We start from the raw sequence: 27,414 nt of genomic DNA on the forward strand, positions 1-27,414 counted from the left end.
CTTGTGTGCGGTTTTTTTATTTTGAAGACAGCAACTTCCCATGAGGAATTTGAAACTACTGTACTTTGAAACTGTGAATAGCTACTAGAATAAATCATTATGTGAAGAAACATGCATGCTCAGATTGGAATTGTAATTCTGAGCGTCCCACAGGATAAGGCACGTCAGGGATCACACGTAAAATCTTCTACTCGCAAGACCATAAACTGTAACCCAGGTTTCTTGCGACTACAAAAATGCCCTTCACTAGAGCAGCGACTAAACAGATGTTTCATTATTATTCAATAATCAATTCCTGTTTGTGCTGAATTTATAAACTGAATTATAAAGATAATTATTACAAACATACATTTTCCATATTCTATCTGGTTAAGTACTTTGCCCCATACTTACGGCTGAAAGGGAATGAAATGCTGTTTGTCTTCATCATCTACTTTTCCATTTATTATATCTGTTACATCCATCACTGGGGACAAGAAAAGAACAGAGGCGGTTTTGCTTAAATGCTATCATCAGAGAAGACAAACAAACAAAAGAACATCGGAATGTCCTCTGACCAACCACAAGCATAAACTGGTGGAATTTTCTTATATTCAAGTTTAAAGTATTTCCACGTTTGAAAGACCAATCAAGTTATCAGAAAACACCAGCCCAAATGGGGTTGGGGCTTAAACAGCAGAGTTCCACTTAATAAATTCCTTTGTCTATTACCCAACTGGCACCGACTGAGTTGCATTTTCCAATAGAATCTTGTGTGTTGATGAAATGTTCTATCCCAAGGAGCGTCTGAAATGTGGCCGGTGGAATGGAGGAACTCAATTTTTACTCTGATTTCATTCTTATGGCAAAACAGCCGCATGTGGCAGGGCGACCACACTGGACAGCACCGCTCTGGAGCCTCACATCAGCCACGGCACGGCCCCAACAAGGAAACAGTACATCAAGTGGCTACGTTTTACCCACCCCACGCTGGCATCCGTGGACACCATTTCAAGAAACACTGGACAGCTAATCCCCTCACTCACCTACTGTATGGTTGAGGAAACTAGGCTCAAAGACCTGAATGAATTTGCCCCAAATCTGGCAGCTGGAACATCACCGATGCCCAGCTCAGACCAACACAGCGAGAAACCCCGAGAAGAGCCCTAGGGGCGCTGGACACGTGCTCTGTCTCTGCTCGGCTACAACTGACTGCAGGTAAGTGAGCAACACGCCTCACTTAATTCCTTCTGCACGGTGCCCTCTTTAACAGCATACAATCATATATTAAAAATGGGGACCATTTCTACCACCTCCCTCCACCCTAAAAAGGGGCAAGGGATTTGCAGGACCAGAACAGAAGCATCCCTCCTGTTGTTAAGATGCTCATATGGCCAAGACTACATCTTTACCACCAGTTCTGAACCAACAAATAGAGCTCATTTTTCAGCCCAAGTCCAATCAGCCTTCGGTATTTGCAGCAGCAGCTCAGACAACTGGCTCTATATGGGTCAGAACAAGTGAGTCTGAACCCAGGAGACTACCTCCTGCAGCCCAGGCCGCAGTGAGCAGCTCTCCTGTGTCCGCAGACCTCTCTCCTCTGGGACTCATCCCACCAGCTGACTATGAGTCTCTCTGATAATCCAGCTCCCTTGTCAAAGCCCCGTCTCTAGCCCTGGACACATCCAGGAGCCCAGCAACTACTGGCAGGAAGGCAGCATGTGAGCAAGAAACACAACCTAGGTCTGAGCACCATTAAGTTCAAAGCAGCCTTAGCTCTGCTACTTCCTGGGAGTGACAGCCCCTTTGGGCCCCCAGCCCAGTCTCAGAGGGAAAGGCGTTGAAATCGCCCATCACCATGTCTTTCCCTCACTGGTCTTCAGCACACAGGCCCTGGTGAAGAAAGTTCTCGCTGTGATTGGGACTTTGGGCATCAAAGGTCCCCGTTGCCCAGGGAAGAATGAAGGACTTGGGGGCGTCACGCCCAAAGTAAGAGCCCAAGCGTTTCTATGTTCAGGTATGAGGGTCCATCTTAAGAAAGCCAAGAGTCCACTATTGGGCAGATACCCTGAGAAAACCATAATTCAAAAAAGAGTCATGTACCCCAATGTTCACTGCAGCACCATTTACAATAGCCAGGACATGGAAGCAACCACAGTGTCCATCGACAGAGGAATGGATAAAGAAGATGTGGCACATATATACAATGGAATATTACTCAGCCATAAAAGGGAGTTATTTGCAATGAGCTGGATGGACCTAGAGTCTGTCATACAGAGTGAAGTCAGTCAGAAAGACAAAAACAAATATCGTATACTAACACATATATATGGAATCTAAAAAAAAAAAAGGTTCCAAAGAACCTAGGGACAGGTCAGGAATAAAGACACAGACGTAGAAAATGGACTTGAGGACGGGGCGGGGGGAGCTGGAGCAAAGTGAGAGTAGCATGGACATATATACACTACCAAATGTAAAACAGATAGCTAGTGGGAAGCAGCTGCATAGCACAGGGAGATCAGCTCGGTGCTTTGTGACCACCTAGAGGGGTGGGATAGGGAGGGTGGGAGGGAGGCTCAAGAGGGAGGGGATATGGGGACACATGTATGCATATGGCTGATTCACTTTGTTGTACAACAGCAACTAACACAGTGTTGTGAAGCAATTACACTCCAATAAAGATCTATTAAAAAAAAAAAAAAAGAAAGCCAAGAGTCCAGCTGTATGTAGTCACCAAAGGTGTGTGACAGAGGAGGATCTAAATGGCCCAGAAACATGACATCACACGATGCAGGGGGTAGACGGAAGGTGGCGTCAGGATGCTGGTGATGGAGGAGGGACAGCACAGGTAGAAAGCCAAGAAGGGAGGGATGAGAAGCAGGCTTGAGTGACAACTCCCCACAGCCTGCTCACAGTCACCGGGCACCACACATCCAGGTGGCCAAGATACACAGCATCCGCTTCTAGGGGTTCGTCCTCTCCCAACAGTCAGAAGAGACACAAAGATCCAAGTTCAAGGATGTGCACCGCATACCTGGGCAAGAATATGTTTTAATAGCTCCCCAGGCTGTGTATGTGATTGTACGAGTGCAAATGAGAAATACACTTAGGGCTGAGAATCGTTGCCTTAGAAGATTTACCTTTTGTGCCCAAAGTGTACATGGCCACATCGCACGATGAAATGTCCTCCCTCCGTCTCAGAGCAGACAGGAGTAGGAAGTTGGGAAACACATAAGCAGAAGGCTCAGGTCCTTACGTAGCATCTATAGAAACACACCAGCTCAACAGCTCAGGAAAGCCAGCCCTCTGGGATGAACGTGGACGGTAAGAGATCGCTTGCCCCCTCCCTACCTCACCCCACTGCTCCCTTTTGCTCTGAACCTAAAACTGCTCTAAAAATAAAATCTGTTTAAAATGGGCCAAAACAAAACTAAACGAAACTAAGCCCTGAGTTTCCTTGTAGCCCAGGTAAAGAGTCCTTCCATCTCTGCTCATACAAGAAATCCAGTGATGTATCGGAAAGGAAGAATTTTCTCACATACCTATTGATATAAATCCCAAGAACCACAGAAAGGACAGGAAGAAATAGAGGGCTGCGCAATGAAACTCCACTGCAGCCGCCAAACCGTGGAGAAAATCACTTCCCAAACGGTGAAAACTGAGTGACACTGCAAGAGGTCAACTAATCAGGACGTCCTGGGGACACTTTCCTCTCCCCTCCACAGAGATAACTCATCACTCCCTTTATTTGTGCTGTCACCAAAAACAGAACAAAAACAGAGCACATGTCCGCAGGATAAAAGGCCCCTATTTGAAGAGAACTCTGCCCTCTCCGGGCTTTCTGCTCCTTCTACCTTTTCATCCCTTTGACCATTCTGTGTAAATTCATCCCTAAATCTATCAATCGCCAAGTCCAGAAACCCTGCAACCCTCCAGTGACTGGCTTCCCTCCAGGATGAGCATGTGGGTCAGGGTCTCCTCCAGGAGACAGGATCCACTTTCAAACCAAATATACAATTTGCACCTGAAGCTTGTGGAGCAAAGACCCTGAGCTGAATGTGGACCTGAACCCATGCAGAGAAGAACGAATACATTTTTTTTTTTTCTCTCCAAAGAAAAGCTTATAAAGCAAGCAGCCCGCTGTCCAATATTCAACGGCAGCTCGTATTCACGGCAAAGGTGATGATCTTGAAACTCTTAAGAAAAAGGAAAGAAGTGGATTACCGGCCACCCCGAAAGGCCGCCGCAAGCCGGAGGTCAGCTTCCTTGTGTTATTGTCTCTCAGTTCCATGCGACCCACTCGAACAATCTGACACACAAAACTGATTTTCTCCCTTTTCAGGTCTTTGCTTCCGAGATCCTAGAAATATTAATTTCCATAAGTTATTTTGGAGAACCATTATTCAATGCAGGTTCAATTGAAACAGACAGTAGAAAGATGGATTGCGACTCTTTTCTCCAACCAGTTTTTAGCATTTTAATAAGTCATTCACAAAACAAAAAGGAGCTGAATCACAAAAGTGAATTAGCATTAAATGAACTTAAGATCCAAGTTTAAGAGACATACTCAACGTAATGAAGTACACATCTTTGTCATGGGGATTCTAAGGGTAGCTAGAGACCCAGGAGATCCCTGGGAAGTTATGTTATTATAGTAAATTAACAAGTATTAAAGGCATCCCAAGGTCCCATGCTCTAGTGTGGTGAGAAGTCAGACAGCAGTCATTAAAAATAGTCATTAGAATGGTGAGCAATTCAAATGAACATCTTTGGATGCACTTACAGTGAAAACAGCTCGCAAGTTATGTAATCTGTCTATATCTTTAGGCAATCCTGAACTTGACCAGCGAACCAGGTAGTTTTCACTTGAAAAAAAGAAATAAAAGCAAGTTAATTTCCCAAATAGAACAGGGTACCAAATGTACATCCACACTGACTTCTAATTAATACCACGCAGGTCCACTACGCAGACAACTAAATGGGTTGAGAAATATCAACCACATCAGACACAGCTGTCTGCCATTAACATATAAGCAATTCCCATACAGGACAGTATGCAAGGACGGCCTATACAAAATCCTTGAGGTTTTAAGTTTGGATGCTCAGGGTTATAATTCCAAAGGAACTATATGCAAATGGCATTTCAAAGCTTTTATTACTTTTTTAACCACTTTTTTAAATTGAAGTATAGTTAATTTACAATGTTGTGTTAGTTTCAGGTGCACAGTACAGTGATTCAGTTATATACATATGTATTCTTCTTCAGATTCTCTTCCATTATAGGTTATTACAAGACACTGAATATAGTTCCCTGTGCTATGCAGTAGGTCGCTGTTGTTTATTTTACACAGTTGTGTGTATATGTTAAAAGTTTATTATGAAAAGCGTATCTGTTCATTTGGAACAATTATAGTCTCACATTCACCATTCATTCATTTATAGTATAAAGTAAAACTGCCTGATTATTTCAGAGCCTGACACAAACCAAATATGACCTAAAAATACATATTGAATCCTACAACAAGAAGAAATAAAGTCCTTATCAGAAGTGGCAATGAAATTTGTTCTGTTTTCTGTCATATACTAAGTTTTTAAATTTTCAAAAATACGAGTGAAGATTCTGGACTTTTAAAACACACACACACACACACACACACACAGTTTAAACCATACTTTTTCCCTCTGGACAAAGAGAAAGTTATACTGAGGAACAAAAACAAGAACTGAGAAAGAGAGCACATGAGAAAGGACAGACATGGCAGAGATGGGATTTACAATATTTTATTGAACATTCTTTGAGAGCCTTTACATAGCAGGCACCATTCTAGACACTGTATTCCACCAACCATCTCAGAGAAATAACAGTAGGTCAAAGGTCCAGAAATGACATTCACAGAGAACCAAAGCTCGAAAAAGCAAGATTAAGACAAGAGCAATACATTGGGTGGGACTTGGGGGGGGGCGGGGGCAACAAACAAAACATCCTCTAAAGACAACATAGGAAGCATGACTTCAAGCTGCAGTTGCGAGGTCCTTATGACATTACAAGACTCAGCTTTACCGTCAAATATCCACGTACGTGCAGGAAAGCTACCTGGGGGAAGTCTGGCCAGCTGATCACCCCTAGGGCTCCCTGCAAGAGCAAGACTTTGTGGGGGGTCCTGAGGCCATCTTCCCAACAGTAACCGAAGAGGAAAGACAGCAGCCAGGGAATGTCACTGACCTGATGAACTTGGACTCCACGGGGTCATACAGAGACATGAGCACTTCGGCATCTTCTCCGATTTTACACACCACGTTTTTGAGGTTAACAAACAAGGCCAGAGAAGGGGTGGCAGCAAACTTGGCTTGTCTGTTAATGTCTATGTTCTGCTTTTGAGACTGTCAGTGGAAATAAAACAATACAACAGAAAGTCGACAAGAGCAACACTCTTGGCTACCCCTTGCTTTGTGCATTCCCTACAGAACAGAAAACCATGTGAAACTAGCTGCAGTAACACAGCAAAGCCCTTCATGCAGCGTCTTCCTTGTCTTCACCTGACACTCTTATCACAGGCACGCACCCAACTGAAAATAACAGTGCCCTGTGCAATGGTCCCAGTCGCATAACAGCTTATACTGAGTATTTTCAGATACAAAACACTTAGGGGCCCAGTCAATGAATCAGAACGGAGACTACTACATGTGGAGTTGCTTGTCTACTTTTTGGTTCTCCCATTAGATCAAACCCTCCGAGGACATCTCTGTTATTCCTCATTATGGCCTCAGTACCTGGCACAGAGTAGGTGCTCAACAGCTGCTGAATGAATGGACGGCTTGATCAGGCAATCGAGTTCTCAGTGTCGACTACATACAAGATACCATTAAAGGCCATGGAAGATGGAAAAGATCAATAAGATACGTGTCCCCACCCTCACTGAGCTTATTTTGTTTAATTAATTCTTATTGGAGCATAGTTGCTTCACAATGTTGTGTTCGTTTCTACTGTACAGCAAAATGAGTCATTCTTACATATACATATATCCCCACTTTTTTGGATTTCCTTCCCATTTAGGTCACCACAATGCATTGAGTAGAGTTCCCTGTGCTATACAGTACGCTCTCATTAGTTGTCTATTTTATACGTAGCATCAATAGTGTATATGTGTCAATCCCAATCTCCCAGTTCTTCCCACCCCCCGTTCCTCCTCGGTATCCATACATTTGGTCTCTACGTCTGTGTCTCTATTTCTGCTTTGCAAATAAGATCGTTGAGCTTAGATATGTCACTCTCCTCCTCCTATCAGAGGAAACACAGAATCGAGTATTGTTTCCCACGAGCTAAGACCACAAAGCCAATGTCATTAAAACCCTGCCCCCTGAGCTGAAGCACACCCCTCTCAAGAGCTGAAATGCTTTCAGGTCATCAGCAGCATGTTTTGATGCTGGGCTCCATTCCACCCCTCGTCGTATGAAATATACTGTGCAGCTGTGCCTTTTCAGATCCTTTTCAGTGCACGTAATGGGCATCAGTGGTGATGTTTTACTAATGTAGTAAACCGCTGCTGAGAAACTGTGTTCCATGTGTAAATGGCATATTGCAGAGAGGTGAACTTACCTTTTCTTCTTGTAATCTTTCCTCCACTTGTTTAGAAGCGACTTCGTGAGCTCTGAAAAGACTAATCGTGCTAGTTAGTTCCGGATCCAGAATGTTCCCATCTTCATCTCTCACCACCAAGTCCAAATCAAGGATCCTAGAACAACAAGGATTCAGAACTGCACAACCCAAGGGCTCTGAATTCTCTAACAAACTTCAGTCCCAGCAACTGAGCAGAAAACATCACCGAAAGTCGGGGCACCCACACAATATTAGGAAACACAATTCTGCAAGGTCACCGCCTTTAACTTAAAATGTATACCCTTGGAATTTAAAAAAAAAAAAACTTATTCAGTTTTTACTTCCATTGCCGTAGTGGCTTTGTCTTACAGATCTACAAAGTCCAAATGAAATGTACGTTGCTAATTACCATGTGAACTGTATGGACAATTTTGTTTTGTTTTTGTTTTTGTTTTGTTTTTTTGCGGTACGTGGGCCTCTCACTGTTGTGGTCTCTCCCTTTGCGGAGCACAGGCGCCGGACGCGCAGGCTCAGCGGCCATGGCTCACAGACCCAACTGCTCCGCGGCATGTGGGATCCTCCCGGACCGGGGCACGAACCCACGTCCCCTGCATCGGCAGGCGGACTCTCAACCACTGCGCCACCAGGGAAGCCCTGTATGGACAGTTTAAAGTACACACATGCCATGTATATGCTGTGGCACATGTGTGTATATAAATCTGTGTGTGTGTGTACGTATGTACAGTCACATGCCCACCAACATGCCCAAATATTTACAGCTGGTGGTTGGGGAGAGGTGGGAGGAGGCGCACCCACCACTCCATTTCCTCACCACGGTCTCTGGCAGCTTCTACTGCACTACTTTCCTTCTACCTAGAGTCAGTTCTAATCCCTTAATTAGCCCAACAGAAGATTGTCGATAAAGACGTTCTACTGTTTCAACACGGAACGTACGGAAGTCATCCGCAGTGATGTTAAGCCACTTTCTGGCCAGACGGCTAAAGGTAGTAGCCACCTTACAACACAGGCAGCGTCTGACTAATAAACCTGTCCGTCTACATCTGGAAATGTTTTTTGGCAACATTCTCTCCATTTCCCCAAATCCAACGAAATAGGTGATTTTTACCACAATTTTTATTTAAAGAATAAACAAAGGCAATTATATAAAGAAGGAAACCAAGAGCTGTGCTACGGTGGTGTGTTCTGGTTTTCTTTTAATAAGACGTGAGGATCTTAACCACAGATGCCTTACACTTTGCCTTTCGGATTTTTCTTCCTGCTACTAACAAGTCTATAGAAGCGGGGCGTTTTTAGTTTTTTTAACCATACAACAAAGGAAAACATCTTTTGAAATGAAGATAAATTTCAGTTAGAGAATATCTTTAACAGTTACAAGTTGAAGAGGAAAGTTGACTTGGCAGTAAAACGTCCATTTAGATGAACCAATCTCTGACTCCTCCGAAGGCCACACACCTTAAAGCTACAGGTGAAGGAGTCTAATAACGTGTCAAGCAGGTTCAGTTTTGTCAGTTGTGCTGGACCACTGCACTATTTGTGCAAGGAAATCACAAAAACCTCATTTTGTCCTGTTAATATATCTACTGAGCAAATTCACGGATGGTGAAACACCACCAACTGCCTGTCGGCAGCCCAGGGTAAACGGGCTTTTAAAGGAACAGAGGCTTTTCCCTTTGCATGAAAAGAACCTTAGTGGTTGTAATGATTGTGAGGAATTTCAAGAGGTAATATGCTCTTATTAGCTGTCTTTGTAACAAGATTCACCAATTCGGGAAAGCCCCTCCCTCTTAAATATTACTGCTCGTCCCCTGGGAGGAGCCAGTGCTGGTGGGGGTGGAGCCAATGCTAATGAAGTGGGATCTGTTCTTATGTGGGCAGGGCCAGTGCTGGCGTGGGCCGAGTCAATGCTGTTTAGGGTGGGTAGGGGTTCCTGTTCTGGTGTGGGCAGGGCCAGTGCTGGCGTGGGCAGAACTACAAAGCATCTGGCTTTAGGAAGACTCACCAGAAGGTCCTGCAGGCCACACAGAATCAGGCTCCCTGAGAAGCAGAGGTTCTGGCCATGCTCCAGCCTGCTGTGTACACCCTGCCATGTGCCTCAGGCCTGCCAGTACAGCTGGTCAGACCCATTTCACAAAGGAGGAAACCTAAGCTCAGAGAAACATCTAAAAGACCCCAGGGCCTGGATTCTGAGCCAGAACCCTCTCACGGCAGAGCCCATGCTCCTTCCGGAATGCCATGAGGAAACTGCCACAGGAAGTGGTCTCTCAGGGATCCCACACCAACCATTCCATGCGCTGTTCTCAGCAGCTGGTGCTCGGGTGGTTCTGAATCCAGACTGAGCCTCCACTGTGAAGGTGCACTGCAGCAGAGCGAGGGACTCTAACACCATTAGAAACTAAATCCGTGGAAGCCCAAAGCACCTCTGGTGGGGGGGGGGGGGGGGGGCGGGGGGAACGCCCTGAAATTACGTGCAAAATTCTGTGTGTAGGTGTTATGTATGTGCATTTTCCTAGAGAGATGGTCCATGACCTTAATCACATTCTCAAATGTCTCCCAGAAATCATTTTAAAATCCGACTGTGAACACAGTGATTTTATTTCTCACTATTTTGTTTTCTGAAGAAGGAACTAGAAAGATATGCACAGAGTATTGGGCTTTAGAGAAGTTATGGAGTAGATCTGAGTTCCTTGGGCAAAAACCTATCTTGTTAAGGACTGCATTTCCTATCAAAGTAGTAAATTACGTTTGGAAATACTTCCCTTTCTTAACTAGATTGTTCCACGACATAATGTACTTTGGCTTCCCACGGCCAAATGAAGCAGGTGGTTTCTGGACATAAGTTCAAAATATGATACTCCAAGAGAAAATAGAAGCAAAGCTCCAAAAGTTTGGGTTTTTAGGCAGGTGGTCTTGAAGAGGGTTTCACTGCAACAATATCTCATATCCTATACCCAGAAATCTCTGGCTTCCTGGGGGAAAAAAACATTAAAAAGCCTTCTCTTGTAGGCTTTTCTAATCCAAACATTACATCTTACTAATAATGCAGCTTTTAAAACCTTTTCACACTTGAAAGTCTGAATTACCAGAAAACAAAACTGTTATAATTCTGATTTTTACAAAACACTTTTTTTAGTTTTTCCAGGGCTCCCTTCAGCTGAATGGAGCTATTTTCTGAGCTTTACATCCTAATGTGTAAAATGAGGAGGCTGGACTAAACCAGTAGTTTCCCAATCTGCTGTCCGTCACAGTCCAAGTCTATTCTGAAAGACTGGGATTTCTAGCCAGCATTCCAGACGCCAGCAATCAGGATCTTAAGGAGTGGTTCCCAGGATGCTATATTTTGAAAGCTTTCCAAGTGATTCTGATACAGACCAGCATTGGGGGGTCCTGTGACCAGATACTTTTTAAGGCTTCTTGCAGCTCTGACATTATATGAACAGTCAGATAGTTACCCGGTAGAAAAGGCATGGCCTCATTCTGGTTACAGAACCTGGGAGAGCTGGGATGACTGTGCATCAGAAATGCATGCCCACACTAGGACACGCATCTCTGTGAGAGAGTGAGTGCACCATTGTTAAAGGCATTCAAGCAGAGCTGGGCGGCACCCCGCTGTAAATGGGAACTTTTGCATGAGACATACTCCTGTAAAACAATTACGTGTTGTTCATATCGAAAATGCAAATTTAGCTGGCTGTATACTTTTTCCAACAAAAGGTCTCACATATTTATTATTAAGCCAATAATAATAGTTTCTGCACTAGTGCAGAAATACTGACACAAAAATAAAACACATCCGGCTGTTCAGATACTAGTGATGGCCTCAGAGAGATACGGTAACATGCAAGTGACCTTGACACAGCATAAATATGTGTGCCACCTCACGCAAGGCTCCTTATAGACCCAGCTTGGTTCTTCTCCAATGTCTTCTCTTGGAATTGTACCCGATTTTATTACCAGTTTTCTTTCAAATCCGTTGGGGAATAGGACAATTCTCCTCCTGTTCCTTGGCCAGGAATCGCTTGATCCTGAAAGTCTTGTGAGAAGACATGGCAAGGAGCAAATTCAACCACACATAGGATGACGGAGAAGAGAAGAGACCAGCTGGCTGTATTTCTGTTCGCCAAATCTGGCGTCCCTACACGGGTGCCAAGTTTTAAGGTGCCCTTCGATGTCCCTTCCAACTTTCAGAACGCAGGATTGCACAGAAAGAAACCTGGTGCTTTTGTTACTACACAAAGTACCCCCATGTCTGGAATCAAGGTCAAATACTGTCAGCAGAAAGGAAAAGTTCCCCGTCAGGGGAATCAATGCACGGTCCCCTCTGAAAGAGTAACAATGACAGGTTATCCCAGGCCCATCTTCTTGAAAAGAATACTTTTCAACAGTGACTCAGAAAACCCCTGATCTTCAGGATCCAAGAGAAAACAGCTCATCCTTTTAAAAATGAAACCCGTGCCATTATTTTGACGTTAGAAATTTTGTTTTATCGTAAGATTGGATTCTATTCTCCTCAAGGTTTATGGGGATGCTGTTATATTGGATAATGTAAGCATGAAATCATCTTTCAAATAAACAAACCTGTTTCCATAATCAATCTTGGCAGTGACTTTCTTCTTCAGTTCTTTGAGCTCATCCTGCGGCAGAGTTCCAGAAAGAATCTGCGATCGCCACTCAATAAGGTCGTAGATCATGTGCCGAACGTTTCGAAACATCTCCCTGTTATCTTGCTAGACGAGGGAGGAAAAGCCAGATGTTAAGTTCTTGATTTAAAAGAGCACTGTGGATTTCTTTTTTTCTCAAATAGACATGTCTGTGCTTTATATGATGGTGTTCAATTAATGTCAAATTAAAGATGTTTTTAGCATGGAACTGAACACATTAGATAGAATTTGGTTCCCATCACACACGAAAAGATGAAAAGAATAAAAGACAACGCGCGATCTTGCATATTCCAGCCAAGCAGAGTAGACCAGGGCACGATCTGGACTTGGAGCCTCAAAGCCAGCACGGGAGCTTCTAGAATCTGGCCTATGAACGGGCAACCCCTGTAGCTCCCTGAGGAAGTGCCCAGCCTACAGATCTTGCCTACTGAGACTTCAGAATACCTTCTCCCCCAATAATTCTCAGCACACAGAGAAACTCAACCCCGAGGCCTGTCGGCTGAGCTACAAGAGAACGTGCCTCTGGGCTCTTCTGGTGACTGTGGTGCATTTGACACGTGCAGAGAGGCTTCTGCAAAAGGCAAAATCTGAGTCTACAAAAGCTCTCGGTGCGTTTAGGCCAAAAGGGAAGCACAAACAAGATACAAAATTCGTACCGCTTATCACTTTCTACATATTCCAAGGGGGTTGATGGCACAAAGAAAAGCAACAGTTTTGCAACAGCAAGAGTACAATTCATCAAGAGGGACTTCCCTGGTAGCGCAGTGGTTAAGAATCCCCCTGCCAAGGCAGCGGACACGGGTTCGAGCCCCGTTCCAGGAAGATCCCACATGCCACAGGGCAACTAAGCCCGTGCGCCACAACTACTGAGCCTACGCTCTGGAGCCAATGAGCCACAACTACTGAGCCTGCGCCCGAGAGCCGGCAAGCCACAACTACTGAAGCCCGCGCGCCTGGAGCCCGTGCTCTGCAACAAGAGAAGCCACCGCAACGAGAAGCCCGCGCACCGCAACAAGAGAAGCCACCGCAACGAGAAGCCCGCGCACCGCAAAGAGTACAATTCATCAAGAAAATGAGGAATCACCCAAAGGGAAAAGAACCCTGTGGTTCTTTCCATGAAAAAAAATCTAGGTGAAACCTAACTTGATAAAATTCTACATGGCATGGTGCCTATAAAAGATTAAAATGTGGTCATTGCTACATTTTAGAATAACTTCTCCTCTACACAGCTGAATCTCTCACCCCCACTATTTCTATATTTGACATCCTTTCTAGGAATTTCTAAGACCCCCACCACTTACCCATCCTATCATGCCCCAACAGATTATCTTCCATCCCATGAGCTTTTTTCCTTAGTATGATCCTAATCTTAATTTCTTTCTTTTTTTTTTTTTTTTTTTTTTTTTTTGACCACGCCACAAGGTTTGCAGAATCTTAGTTCCCCAACCAGGGATCGGACCTGGGCCCACGGCAGTGAAAGCACTGAGTCCTAACCAACCACTGGACCACCAAGGAATTCCCATAATCTGAATTCCTTAAATGAAAACTAAATAATCAAAATCACTGGTTTATTCTAAAATTAAGTTTGTTTCCATCTTATTAATCCTCCTTGTCCAGTTTTATAAAGCATTACCAAATACCTAAAATCCTCAATATCTTCCTAACTTGTCTACAGCCACAGAGCAGAGGGGGAAAAAATATTTATGAGCAATATATATGTGTGTGTATATATATATATATATATAAGAAGCACTGTTGTTTAGCTTTGCACTAATCTAGCAATGTAAGTCCCTAAGAGGCAAACGTAAATTTTTCAAAAGGAAACCAAGGTGACAGTTAGGAATGCCCGTTCCGGGACTGTATGGCTAAAACCGTGTCCACTAACGTATTTGTCAGCATCAACTCCTGTTTGTTTTGCTGCTGCATTTTTGTTTAAAAATTGCTAACATGAAACACCGACTCCGAAATTGCTCAGATTTACACAAAACATTCACGGCTAACTTTACGCTTTTAGGTTTTGGAGAACATTTGATGAACAATTACTGCAACTGCTTATTACTGTGCATTTATAGGAAACCACTGTATAATCAAAAGCAACAAGGCTGCCTGGAGAGCAGCTGTGGGACGCTGGGAAGTTTTCTATGTTCCCGAGAAATCGAAGCACGGCCTTCCCTCCAGAGTCCTAGCTTTGGGCCGACAACATTAGCAGATGAGAAGTCAAGACTCTGAAGAGAAATACAGGCTTAACAAAAGGTATGCTTCCATAAATGTGAATTTATGTGCAAAGAAATGCCCCGGGGAATACGAAATGGAAGATGTCAGGGCTCCAAACTCGCTGCATTAATAAGGCTTCTTCCGAGATGAGGAGAACTGGACACCACACACGAAGCCAGAAAGTAAACTATTTCCGTCCCTCTGCAACAGACACGCTTAGGTCTAGATGACTATGTCATTTTTCTCAAATGAAAAGAAGCATTACCTACGTGCAAACAATGGCAAAGATAGTCATCCCTCTCTACTGCACCCATAACGAAGCACCTACGACAGTTTCAAAGCAGATTTTCGCTTTCATACTCACATACAAACTTTGAGGGAACCCCAGCGCAGGTTGCCTCAGCCTGTCTTCCAAAGCCTGAAAGCAGCCCATTTCCCTTTTCAACTCAAGGAAAGGTGAAACCCATGGCCCCTTCCTTGACAGCCACTTCACTGCAGTCAGCACGGCTACACCCCAACACAAAGCAGGTGGAAGGGCACATGGTCCCTGAGGGTGGCCAGAGTACTGGGCCAGGCTGCTAAGTATGACCTGCTCCCACAAGTTCTGCTTTTGAGGTTCCCGGAAAAAGGCAAACTACCCTGTTGGTTCAGCGGGGTCCACAAAGACCATTCTCTATTGCTAAGCGCCGATTCAAAATCCCATTTTCTCACCACATAGAGCTGCCTCCAGATGGTGGACCACTCTCTCAGTGTTGTGGTGACTTCCTGTATGAGCGGGAGGTCGCCTGGGATGACCGTTTCATGTTGCCTGGGAAGGATGCAGGAAAGGAGAGAGATGGTCACGGCTTCGTTAAACCAGGGTACCTTGTAAATTCCAAATCTAGGCCACAGTGTACAATATTTAAGCAAATGGAGAGACAGTATACAAATAAGACTGTGCCCACAAAGGAATACATACATCTCTACGAATGACAAGTAATTTCTGTACAGAGTCTGAGAACGTTCGTACATCATCCTCCGTGTAAGCCATCTACCTCATATGTCAAGGTAAGATGAAGGAGGCAAGTAATATCCCGTCAGAACATCAAGGTCTGAGAAGTGGAAAGTGTATTCATAATGTGCGTACCCATCTATTTTACAGATGCCATAAATTACCACCAGTCTGCGTGGCATTAAAATGCAGGTTTGGGATAAGATGATTTTTTACGTTTCCATCAGGCCTAAAACTCATTCTATGATAACATACATGAAGCAGTTATCCTTGCGAAATATGAGCGAGGTTACAGCTTTCAAGTGTCCACAGGTGCCCTGATCCCCAAATTCTGCTTATCCTCTTTCCCTTTTCTCTCCACCCCAGAAGGTTAACCCTTGACTTATTCTTGACTCATGATCTACCAATATTTGTGCGCTGGTTTTTATTAAATCAACCACTGTTTTCTGGTCACGTGCTCTGCGTCGGGCATTGCGCTGAGTAGGACTCATAATATTGGTATCGGGGACTGGGTCAGAGACTGAATTTGGTGGCTTGTGAAGTCAGACCACCTGGGCCTACAGGTCCTGAACAGACAAGACTCCCATCAACATGAAGTGTCCAGGGGGCATTGAAATAGGTCCCACCTACATATCTTCAACTGCCTGGAGCCCAGACCTGTGGGCAGGACCCTGACTGCAGCTCACAATCGGGGTTCAGGGCTGCAATGACTCACTGATGGCGGGGTGCTCCCCAAGGAAGAAACACTGGAGTCTCTGAGAGAGGGCCAGTCCCTCCAGAGAGGTCTGGCCACGTGCACCAGCGGGATAGCAGGGACCAGACGTCCAGGGAGGGCTGCCCGCGGGACCACCCCACACGAAAGTGCTGTTAGGAATTACCCTTTGCTGGGACATCATCAGTGTCCATTACAGGACGTGATGGTTACAGCAGCCCTACCAACTCTGTCACCGAGTTTCCCAGTAGGGATGTTGATGAAAATGTGGTTGACGTCATATGACTCTGTGATGTCATCCTTGCAAAGCCTCCAGGGAGAGCTCCTCTACGCACAGTGCGAGGACGCTCGTCAGTGACTGGGCTGCACTCATGTCACAGAGCCTGAGTTTCATGCTGGGTCCACTGGGCTCTTCCCACTGGCTAGGAGACACCTGGAACTCAATGAGACCCCGCTTTCCCCATGGGGGGAGGGCCTCACTGCACACGGTGGACCCCGGTCTCAGCTCTGGATCCTTCTCACCTTCTTTCCTGCATTGGCCTGATCTGTCCCCTGGACTGAGTGCCAGCTGGCTCTAAGGTATCTGACGCGGCTGTGCTGTTACCTCTGTAACCACCCTGCTACCCGCTGGGGGCCAGCAGTAAACACACCCGACAGTGCCTGTCACAGGTGGTGACTCATATGAGCTCCCTGGCTCTGCATGACTGAAGCAGATGTCATGGGACAAGTCAGGGCCGGAGGTCCCCATCCAAGCGTTTCCCACGGAGAGGGGACAGCTGAGATGCAAGAACAGAAGCCACCTCAAGGGGGGAGGGGCAACAGAGAACCAGGAGAAGGTAAGGAGGGCGCCCTGAGAGGGGCAGGCAGGGGTGATGCAGGGCAGGGAAGCACCAGAAGCCACAGGAGCTGAGTGCAGCGGACGCCCGCCAGTGTCAGATGCGACAGACAAGCTCCAGAGAGGAGGGCTAAGAAGACACTGGCGATTAGGAGGTGTGGTAACCATGTCGGTGTCAGGGGAGGGGACAAACGGGAATTGCCTTGGTCACGAGGCTAAAGGGGCAGCCGCAACACAGCCACGATCTGGGGTGTCTGAGCCTGAAGGAAGGCCGGTGTACAGAGAGGAGAGAGAGCCTGCAGGAGAGACGGGATGATGAACTTGGACAGCAAGGAGACAGGCAGGGGCAGGATGAAGAGTGGCCGGCACTGGAAAGGAGGAAGGACCAGGAGAAGAAAGGGAAGGTGATGCCCACGGTATCCGGAGGAAAAGTACGGAGTGAGACCACCGGTCAAGTCTGAAGGCAGGAGGTTCTCTGCCAGGAGGGAGGCGGGAAGCAGCCAGGTTTGGGTGGGAACAGCCGAGGGAGGGTCAGGGCAGGTATCAGTAAGAGCAATCACAGGAGCCCTGGAGCATCGGCAGAGAACTTTCTAGACTGCTGGTTTCACCGGTGCCCCGTTCGTTTGCTCACGCTGGGGCATGTGACACTAACCCAGTGACAGGAACAGAAGTGTCTGTCTGCCTGTCCATCTGGCTGTCGGGGGGTGACTCTACTTACGAAGAATCCACACAGTCCCTTGTGCCCTTCACTATTATGCTTCGTAATTACATTTTACATATACTCATTTGTATACATCAAAGTGCTTTTTAAAAAAATAATTCCTCTACAGTCTGATGTCCAGACTGATCCTGCTACAGACTGATGTAAAATACATGAAAAGCACACTTTATTCAACTATTTCCACAGAAGGATGAAAATTTCAAAACTTTCCTCTTTTTACTTCCCTTGAAACTGTACATACAAAACATTTTATCTGTAGAAAAAAGGACCCTATTACGGGTCATCACATTCATGCCTTTAAATTATTTTCTTCGTTTTAATCGGAACTACAGAGCCCGACCTAGTCCTTTTCGTATGTTAAAAGTACACTGCTTGGAAAGGCAATTTTGTAATCAGCCGCAGAGATGTCATTATGCAGTAATCATATGGTTAGTAATTTTATCATTTACATATTTAACTGAGTGTGAAGATGTAGCAGAGACAAAAAAGGAAAACATCCTAATGCTCCTTCCTCCAAGTTCGCACCTGGCTATTCATTTGCCATTCCCGCCTAATGGGTTCCTGTTTTACAAATGCCCTTTTAAAGATCTTATACATCAGTTTTATGACCTCTAGGAAACATACGTCAGCATTAAGCAACGTGTAAATTCACACACACCCCAATTTAACAACTGTTGCTTCACCCTCAACCCCATTTGCGTCACAGCCTGCAAAGTCTTCCGGAAAAATGGATTCAGAGCTGGGGGCGCCGTGCAGGCTTTGCCTAATAGGTGGCTCACAGAGGAAGAACTACGAAGCTTTCCAAACCCGCATCAGGTTCAAGGAGGTTGGCTGCAGTTCCGACGCTGACTTAACTTAAGACTGTGTGAAGGCTCAAAGCCATGCTGTGGACAGCCCTAGATCAGCAGTTTCCCTTCTCTCCCCAAACTCCTGTCACATCAGGGTCAATGTCACCCATTGTCCAACCCCCAACATCGCCCTGCAAAGAGCCTCAGGCCAAATACAATCACTGCACGACTTCATTTAAATATCAAGACAAGACTCACCCTTTTCCTTCAACTATGGCTTCTTTAAGATGAATATATGAAGCAGGAAATATACCCTTTGGGAGGAAAAAAGACAGTAGGTTTTATTATTAATGTGAGCACTGATTGCAAATCGAACGACTGCCCCCCCAAAACGGAGGTGGGGATGTGGCTGGATCACTATTAAATCTGCAAGCCTAATGCTAAGTAAGTCTCATACACAACATAGCACAGAAAACAAAGAAGTGTAAAAGATGGCAACTCCTTCCGCTTGTGTTTCAAAGAGGCTGCGGATGGCTCAGAAGAAAACAGACGCAATCTGTTTGCAAAGAAAAAATCCCACAGGGACTTTGCTGTGTCTTCTCCACGGGCCACACCTCGTTTTTACTGCTGACCTCAACACAGGAAGACCCACAGCCAGAGGATGCCTAAGAACAAGTTCTGACAATGGCTTCTGACAGCTCTTCCTTTCGAAATACTAAAATTGTCATCAAAAGTTAGTTTATACCGTTGATCATCACATAGGCACTGACTGCTTACCTGACCCGAGGAGACTTTCTCAACCATCTCCAGAGGGGCCGTCAGATAAAATAGAGAAACTGGGTGCATTTCGCCCAACCTGCCAGACTCCTAGGGGGAGCACACCAGGTTACACGGAGACAGGGCTTGGCACCCCCAAGCGTACGGCACACAGGGGCCCCACAGACAGTTCCGAGGGAGACAGCTCCTCAAGAGGACGGTCAGTGTCAGGCGCCGTGCGTGAAGCGCCAGGAGCTTTACCAAGAGTCCTGGTCCTGCTTCCTGAGCAAGGACACTACCTCCCTTCCTGGAGGGCAAGCAATGGGGCACCAGGCCCCGGGATCTTGCAACGATGCAACGCAAACAGGTTGTGGCTTCCCACCTGAGATGTCATGCACGCAGCAAAAAGCCAATCAGTGGCCCTGGTGGCTTCGCGCACCTGCTGTGGGAACAGGAGCTTCCGACTAGGTTTCCCTGGCATCTGGCCCCAAAGGATTTCCACAGGAAATCCAGAAACCACCCTACTAATCCTGCTTGGGAAGGGGGCATGGGCACCACTGGTTCAGGTTCCTCCTGCCTGCCAGGGAAGTGGCCGCACTTCATGTAAAGAAGAATTATCACAGAGAGGGAAGGAGTCAGGCAGAAAGACAGAGGCTGAGCACCACAGAGGACTGCAGGGGCCCGATGCTAGGACACCTCCAGATCCCAGGACGGTCTCCAGGTGCACATTTGATGTCAACAGGTGAGCACGGGGCGGGGAGGGACGACGGGACGGACACACATACAAATAAGCCAGTCTCGCCCCCTGCCCATGTCCAGAGATGTCCCTCAGTCTCGGTAAACCTGCTCTCGAGAATCATGGAGCCACAGAAGGGACAGTGAAAGAAATGAGGCTGGACACATCTGGAGGCTTGAAATAAGCGACTTTTTTTTTTTAATTCATTTTATTTTTGGCTGCATTGGGGCTTCGTTGCTGCGCGCGGGCTTTCTCTAGTTGCGGCGAGCGGGGGCTACTCTTTGTAGCAGTGCACGGGCTTCTCATTGCAGTGGCTTCTCTTGTTGCGAGCACAGGCTCTAGGCACGTGGGCTTCAGTAGCTGTGGCACGCGGGCTCAGTAGTTGTGACTCACAGGCTCTAGAGCACAGGCTTAGTAGTTGTGGTGCACGGGCTTAGTTGCTCCGTGGCATGTGGGATCTTCCCAGACCAGGGATTGAACCCGTATTCCCTGCATTGGCAGGTGGAATTCTTCACCACTGTGCCACCAGGGAAGCCTGAAATGAGCAACTTCTCCAGCTGGGGCGGTCGGGACCAGCCCAGATCTATTGCTCATTTGTGAATACCAATAAAAGGATGCTTCCGGAACACAGAGTCAGGTTACTAGGAGCCAAGTCCCTTCTCTGCTACTGCCTGGGGCAGGGGTGCTGATGCAAAATCACGACCTTTTTAAGGCTTCAATTTCCTCATCTGCTAATGAAGATTTTAGGTGGAAAAATAAATATGCCCCTACCCAGCTCTGTGAGCTGTAAAGTCAGGGCCCTGTGGTGCAGGGTAGGAAGGATTAGGGCTCATGGAGGCATGGGGAGTTGGGAGAGATCCCCGACTGGGAAGGTGGTACCAGACACCAAATGCCAAATATCAAAGAAAAGTGAACAGCTTCCCCGGGATGCACCTAGCACATGAAGTTGCAGCTTTGTCACTGGGGAGAGGGGATGGTTCATAACCCTAATCTCTTTATTAATAAAGTCCTCAACTGTGGCTTTCTCACATGAACCTCAGGTTTTCATCTGCAGGAATACATTCTTTTTTTTTTTCAATTGAAGTATAGCTGATTTACAATGTTGTGTTAATTTCTGCTGTACAGCAAAGTGACTCAGTTAAATATATATATACACACACACACACACACACACACACACACACACACACATTCTTTTTCATATTCTTTTCCATGATGGTTTATCACAGGATATTGAATACAGTTCCCTGTGTTATACAATAGGACCTTGTAGTTTATCCATCTTATATGTAATAGCTTGCATCTGCTAATCCCAAATTATGGAAGAGATAATCAATGTGAAAATAGAACTTTCCCTGGAGAAATCTATTCCACCAGCCGCCTGGTTGGAATCTACCTTGTTCAAAGCTCAAGCCTCCAGGTCATTGGATGTGTAGAGACTCAGAGCCCAGTCTGAGCTCGGCAGGGCGGAGGTGGGCGGTCCTGGCTCCCATTTGCAGATCTGACTCACCAGGTATCCCTCACAGCATCTCTCACATTAGGACAGACTATGCCAGAGAAAGGCTGCCGTGAAGCTCCGCCTGGAGGCCTCCGAGGTGACTGAGACCAGAGGATGGACAGCTCCCACCTGTCTGGCACAGCCTGAGAGCAGGGCGTCTGGGGAAAGCAGATGAAGAAGGCCCTGTGCTTGCACAACTGGACTCCAGCAGCCTTAGCTACAGGCTCCGGACCACAAGAGGAGCCCAGCCCAGTAACTAGATAATGAGAGGCCAAGCTAAGAAACAGATAAAATGAACCATCTGTCAAGTATAATGAGATTTTATAAGGTAACGTGGACAGCCAAACCACAGCTTAGAATAGACAGTACTTCAGAATCATAGAATGAAGTGGAAGAGCCATCGTTAGATTTTGTGAAGCTGAGAATGGAAAAGCCACAACAGAACTGTGTACGGGACTGTCCACCGCAATGTAACTGCACATCTTAGCTTCAGAAATTCAAACAACCACGCATGCAAACTGCCCTGGAAGGCAGAACCTCTTTCTTTTGCCAGCGACGTAAGCAGTATAAAAATAGTTATAAGCAAGAGGGGAAAAAGCAAGCGTGAGTGCCTCAAATCTGCTAATTTATCATCAAGGATAATGCAAGATTGAAAATCGTGAGCAGTACTTTCTTCTCAAGTCATTATACCCAGATCATTCTCTTACACATCCTGTGCTTAAACAGGATGCAGAATTCTACCAGGAAAAGAAGAGTCCACCTCTCATGACAACAGGTCAATATCACGCCACAGCCCAGCCATTCACTCACAGAAATGAAATTGCAATTTCTACATACATATGTTGTTCAGAAGAAAACAATTCGGGAAGGGAAGTGAGAAATTAGAAGTTTACTGTACAGCACAGGGAACTCTACTCAGTATTTTGTAACAACCTGTATGGGAGAAGAATCTGAAAAAAAATGGATATATGTGTATGTATAACTGAACCACTTTGCTGTACACCGGAAACTAACACAACACTGATTATCAATTATACTTCAATTAACAAAATAAAATTTTTTTAATTAAAAAAATTTTTTAAAGGAAACAATTCAGGGTAGCCTATATTTCAACCCATGTATTTTTTTAATTCAGAGAAAGAGATATATAAGGACAACTCTTAGGCACCATGAGACAGAATTTATTTCCTCGCCTATTGTGATTTATGAAGGGACACGCACTGTGTTTAATAACAAAGACTTACCTTCTTAGACTTTTTCCTTAAGGTGTAGCCTCTGTACCACCCTAAACAAACACAAAAGCGAAACAGTTAGTACAAGCAGACATCACAGCGTCCTAACAGCACCTTCCCGCTGTCAAGAACTCATTGTTTGCAGAACCAGGGAAGTCAGCCCGTAACAGAACTCAGTAATCCTAAGGCTTTGGAGAGATGCTATGGGGTCTCCTAAACAGCATCTCAAAACCACGCTTGAAGCCTGGCCAGGGGCCTCTTCACACAGACCTCCAGCTCCTTCACCTGCACCTGCCGCACGCGGCCTTGAAGGCGCCAATGAGAACTGAAGAAGCACAGTTCCAGGAGGAGGAGTGGTCCTTTTGACCACCCGGCCCTAGGCAGGCTCCTGGAGTGTGCATTTTCGTATCTGTTCCTCCGCCGGATGGAGCGGGGTCACTGCCAAGTGCACATACCAGCATCCTCAGATCATCAAGAGCTGCCACAGAACAGAAATCCTATTGAGAGCCGACTTCCTCCCTCTAAGGCATGGAGGGGGGCTTTGCCCTGGAGCAGCCACGATCGCACAAAGTGCTTCTGTGGCAAAGGCTGGACCCCCAACAGGAAGCACCGGGCCCAGGAATACGGGCCCGCCTACCCCCTTGGGGTCTGGCCTGGATTCAAGTTCCCATTCCCTCACGTGGGGAGGACAAGCAAACAGAGCAGAAGACAGACGTGCTAGCACTGCTGGCAGGAACTAAATGCCAAATGGAAGAGACATTCAGTGCCGGACTGGACCGGACCACTCCCTTGTCCCCTCCACTTCAACTGAGGGCAGAAATCGCCCCTGCCAGCGCCCAGGGGTCCACGGCAGGTCACTCGCCTCCCAACAACTACGCCGCGGCAGGACGTCGGTGGATGTCTCCTTATCCCGAACACTCTGAAGCTGCTGTAGGCCACCTCACTCCAGAAAAGGAAATCAGAAGCTCGGACAAATTCCAACTCAGCCCCCCAGGAGCAAAAGGACGGAGATACTTGGAAAGCGCCCGTCGAGTCAACTCCCAGAGAACATCCAAGTGTTGGGCTTTTATACAGTGAAACAGTCAAACCTCGGAAACCTGGGATACATGAATGAAGGTGCCCAGAAACTGAAAACGGGCCTATATTGCACCACTGACCACACACCTCTAACAGAGCAATAATTTAACAACCAGAGGTGGAGAGGAACCAGAAAGTGACGGGGTTAAGATCCTCCAGGCACTATGAAGAGATGCTTTCTGAGCATTCAGAACAGAAGCTGGAAATTGCTAGGAGCCTCGCAAAGGGTTTGCTAAGACCTGGATACAAACAACGAACCCATTTCATTTCCTGACAAGGGACCTGCACGATTGATTCGGGGGCACCGCAGACACAAAATGCCTGGGTTTTCCTGCACGTTTGGAGGATGACCTCCTGAGAGCCCTGCACTGTCTCCTTCGCGGGTTCTACCTGCCAAGGCCAGAATCAGCATCCACCCGGGACAGCGTTCACAGACAGTGAAACGGAAAAAGGCTGTATTCAATGTAAAGGACGGTCCGCTATCCTGTTATTTTATCCTTCCCGTATTTTCAGTATTACTTGGCCCTTTCTTTTCTGAAACTGACATGGGATGAATGTCCTAGAACATCTAAGGAAATACTTCAAAGTGACAAGAAGAAGACAGAAACCAAGTCAAAAATAAGCAATGTTTATAAACAATGTATAGAAGAAGGAACCTAAAAGACTTACACATGAATGAAGAGATGCTCACACTAATAATCAGATAAATGAAAATTTTAAACATAATGTTACTGCACGGTTATTATAGGGAGAGAAATCTCAACACTGCAGGATTCCGGCAGCCCCTGGCACTGAGGATGGGAGTGGAGACCACACAACCAGTGTGAGCGTGACCCTACTTATCCAGAGTATATAACCCCACACCCCGTGAGCAGCCGTGCACCCCAAAGACATCCCACATACCCATCCACACGCAGCGGGGCAGACACAGGAGGCCCATGGCAGCGTGATCTAGGGGGGCAGAATGAGTGCCCAGAACTGGAGGGTGGCTAGCAACACGTGCAGGTGCACACAGAGCAGTGAGGGCCACGGACTAAATATATACACACGACAGGACTGCGTCTTGGAGCACAGTGCTGAGTAAAAAGGGAAGAAACAGAATGAGGGTCTTCCCTGGTGGCACAGCAGTTACGAATCCGCCTGCCAATGCACGGGACATGGGTTCGAGCCCTGGTCCAGGGGGATCTCACATACTGCGGAGCAGCTAAGCCCGTGCGCCACAACTACTCTAGAGCCCGCGAGCCACAAATACTGAGTCCATGTGCCGCAACTACTGAGCCTGCGCTCTAGAGCCCACGAGCCACTACTACTGAGCCCACGTGCCACAACTACCGAAGCCTGTGCACCTAGAGCCTGTGCTCCACAACAAGAGAAGCCACCGCAATGAGAAGCCTGCGCACCGCAACAAAGAGTAGCCCCCACTCGCCACAAGTAGAGAAAGCCCGCACACAGCAACGAAGACCCAACGCAGCCAAAAATAAATAAATAATATTTTTAAAAAAGGAAACAGAATGAGACCTACAACCACATTTATATACATGACCTAGAGGGGTGGGATAGGGAGGATGGGAGAGAGGCTCAAGAGGGAGGGGATATGGGGACATGTGTATGCAGATGGCTGATTCGCTCTGTCGTGCAACAGAAACTAACACGGTATTGTGAAGCAATTACACTCCAATAAATATCTACTAAAAATATTTATATATATATATATATATATATATATATATATGTGTACCAACCAGTACAGGCCAAGAGAAAAATTCACTTCAAACACAGCAGAAGGGTTTTTCCAGAAGAAGGGAGAGAAGAAAGAGTTGAGCTACTGGGATAAAAAGATAAGGGGTCCTTTGATTTTACTTTATGATAACAGACGGTGGTTTCTTTTTTAATGGCCTCTTCCTAAGCAAAAGGAACACCTAGGCTTTCCCTTCTCAAGAATTTCTGCGTCTGTTATTCCTTCCACCAACTGAGAACCCAGACTATGTGCCCGAGGCCACACTAGACAGAGCGAATGTAGAAATATCAGTAGATTAGACCCAATTTCTGCCCTCCAAGGGCTCACACACCAGAAGATTCCCCTACGACAAGCAGGGCTCAAACCACCAACAAGGGCAGAGATTTGAGCATGAAAGCGAGAGGACATCCCTGCAGAGGTTTCATGCAGGGAAGTGGGGGGACATGGAAGGATGATGAGTGGCTGCTGCTTTGGAGGGGCAGGCCAGTGGGAATGCAGCTATAGGAGCAGGAAGGTGCATGGCTCATTGAATGAACAGGCTGATTCACTCCTCCCAGGCAGGGCTCAACCAACCTGCTCCAAACAAGAGACACCCGCCCCCCAACGGCAAGTATAGGTCAGACGTAGTCCTGAAACACAGGGAGGGCCCCGTCCAGCCCAGGAAAACGGCAGCCAAGTCAGTGGGTACACTGGAGCGTTCCCAACAGGACAGGAGCACACACACTCAAGTCCAGGACTGCAACCAACTGAGGACAGGACCAGGCAGAACAAAGCAGGCGCAAGGGAGTCGGAAAGGAGCTTCTGCCCAGGGAGGTATGCTTAGGCGGAGTCTTCAAGGATGGCTAGTCAGATGGAGGAAGGAGGAGGGAGGCCCGGCAGAGCACAGGTGCAGAGGGGCGCTCACCAAGCACCTGAGAAGCCACCGGCAGCAAAGCTAGGACACGTGTGAGAAGAAGGCTGGGGGGACTTCCCCGGTGGCGCAGCGGATAAGACTCCACGCTCCCAATGCAGGGGGACCAGGTTCGATCCCTGGTCAGGGAACGAGATCCCACACGCATGCCGCAACTAAGGAGCCGGCGCAACCAAATAAGTAAATAAATTATAAATATTAAAAAATAAAAGGCTGGGGCTCAGGTAGGACAGGAGGAAACTAGATCACTAAGGTCCTGGGTCCTGCCCACCTCACAAGTACCTGCCTGGATGGACAGCACAGTCACCTGTGTCAGGTGTACTGTGTCCTGCTCTGAGTACTGAACTGCAAGACAGCCAAAGGCCGGATCTGAGCAAACCATGCCCTAATGGACAGCATCTGCGTGCACACTGGGCCTTCTGGAGCTGTCCTGGGTACGATATTTTGCAGGCACCCGGGCCGGGGGCAGGGCGCAGACCCAGCCCAGAGGATGGAGGTTCCGGAAGCAACACAGGATGAGAAGCACAGCTGCGGTGCTCTTCCACTAGGCTGGGGCCAGGGGGCCAGTCACCTGGGACAAGGTGCAGAGGATGGCTGCTGGGTGGAGGCTGCGCTGGAGGGCCTGGTGGTCTTCTGTGAAATGAGAGCCGTATCAACATGACTACTTCTTCCAGTTTGCTGTGGGTTGAACTGTGTTCTGCCCACGCCAAACAGACGTTGAAGTCCTAACTCCCTCCACCTGTGGGTGTACCCTCATCTAGAAATAGGGTCTTGGCAGATAATCGAGTTAAGATGAGGTCATTACAGTGGACCTAATCCCATACAGTGTCCTTATAAAAAGGAGGAATAGACAGTCAAAGTCAAGTGCAGGGAGGACGCCATGTGATCACACAGGCAGAATCCAGGGCGTTGCATCTACAAGGCAAGGAATGCCAGCGATGTCAGCAAACC

At 46.8% G+C, this 27,414-nt stretch overlaps 1 protein-coding gene and 1 pseudogene across 3 annotated transcripts in view; both read right to left on the bottom strand.

The window, feature by feature from the left end:
* The window catches only part of DOCK1 (dedicator of cytokinesis 1), a 527,155-nt gene that overhangs the window by 447,442 nt on the left and 52,299 nt on the right, over positions 1-27,414 (bottom strand). For both annotated transcript variants that reach the window (XM_079899863.1, XM_079899862.1), the window contains exons 3-11: positions 22,751-22,791; positions 18,775-18,830; positions 15,181-15,277; positions 12,173-12,321; positions 7,577-7,712; positions 6,203-6,360; positions 4,763-4,844; positions 4,204-4,339; positions 394-466 (exon numbers count right to left, since the gene is read on the bottom strand). In XM_079899863.1, the coding sequence (XP_079755989.1) occupies positions 394-466; positions 4,204-4,339; positions 4,763-4,844; positions 6,203-6,360; positions 7,577-7,712; positions 12,173-12,321; positions 15,181-15,277; positions 18,775-18,830; positions 22,751-22,791 (928 nt within the window). The remainder of the gene's footprint in view (positions 1-393; positions 467-4,203; positions 4,340-4,762; positions 4,845-6,202; positions 6,361-7,576; positions 7,713-12,172; positions 12,322-15,180; positions 15,278-18,774; positions 18,831-22,750; positions 22,792-27,414) is intronic.
* LOC307175055 (large ribosomal subunit protein eL39-like) lies at positions 10,200-12,165 on the bottom strand (annotated as a pseudogene). Its single transcript has one exon. The product of its transcript is annotated as a large ribosomal subunit protein eL39-like (transcript).

The sequence above is a fragment of the Stenella coeruleoalba genome (genome assembly GCF_951394435.1).
Source record: "Stenella coeruleoalba genome assembly, chromosome: 16".
NCBI classification, from domain to species: Eukaryota; Metazoa; Chordata; class Mammalia; order Artiodactyla; family Delphinidae; genus Stenella; species Stenella coeruleoalba.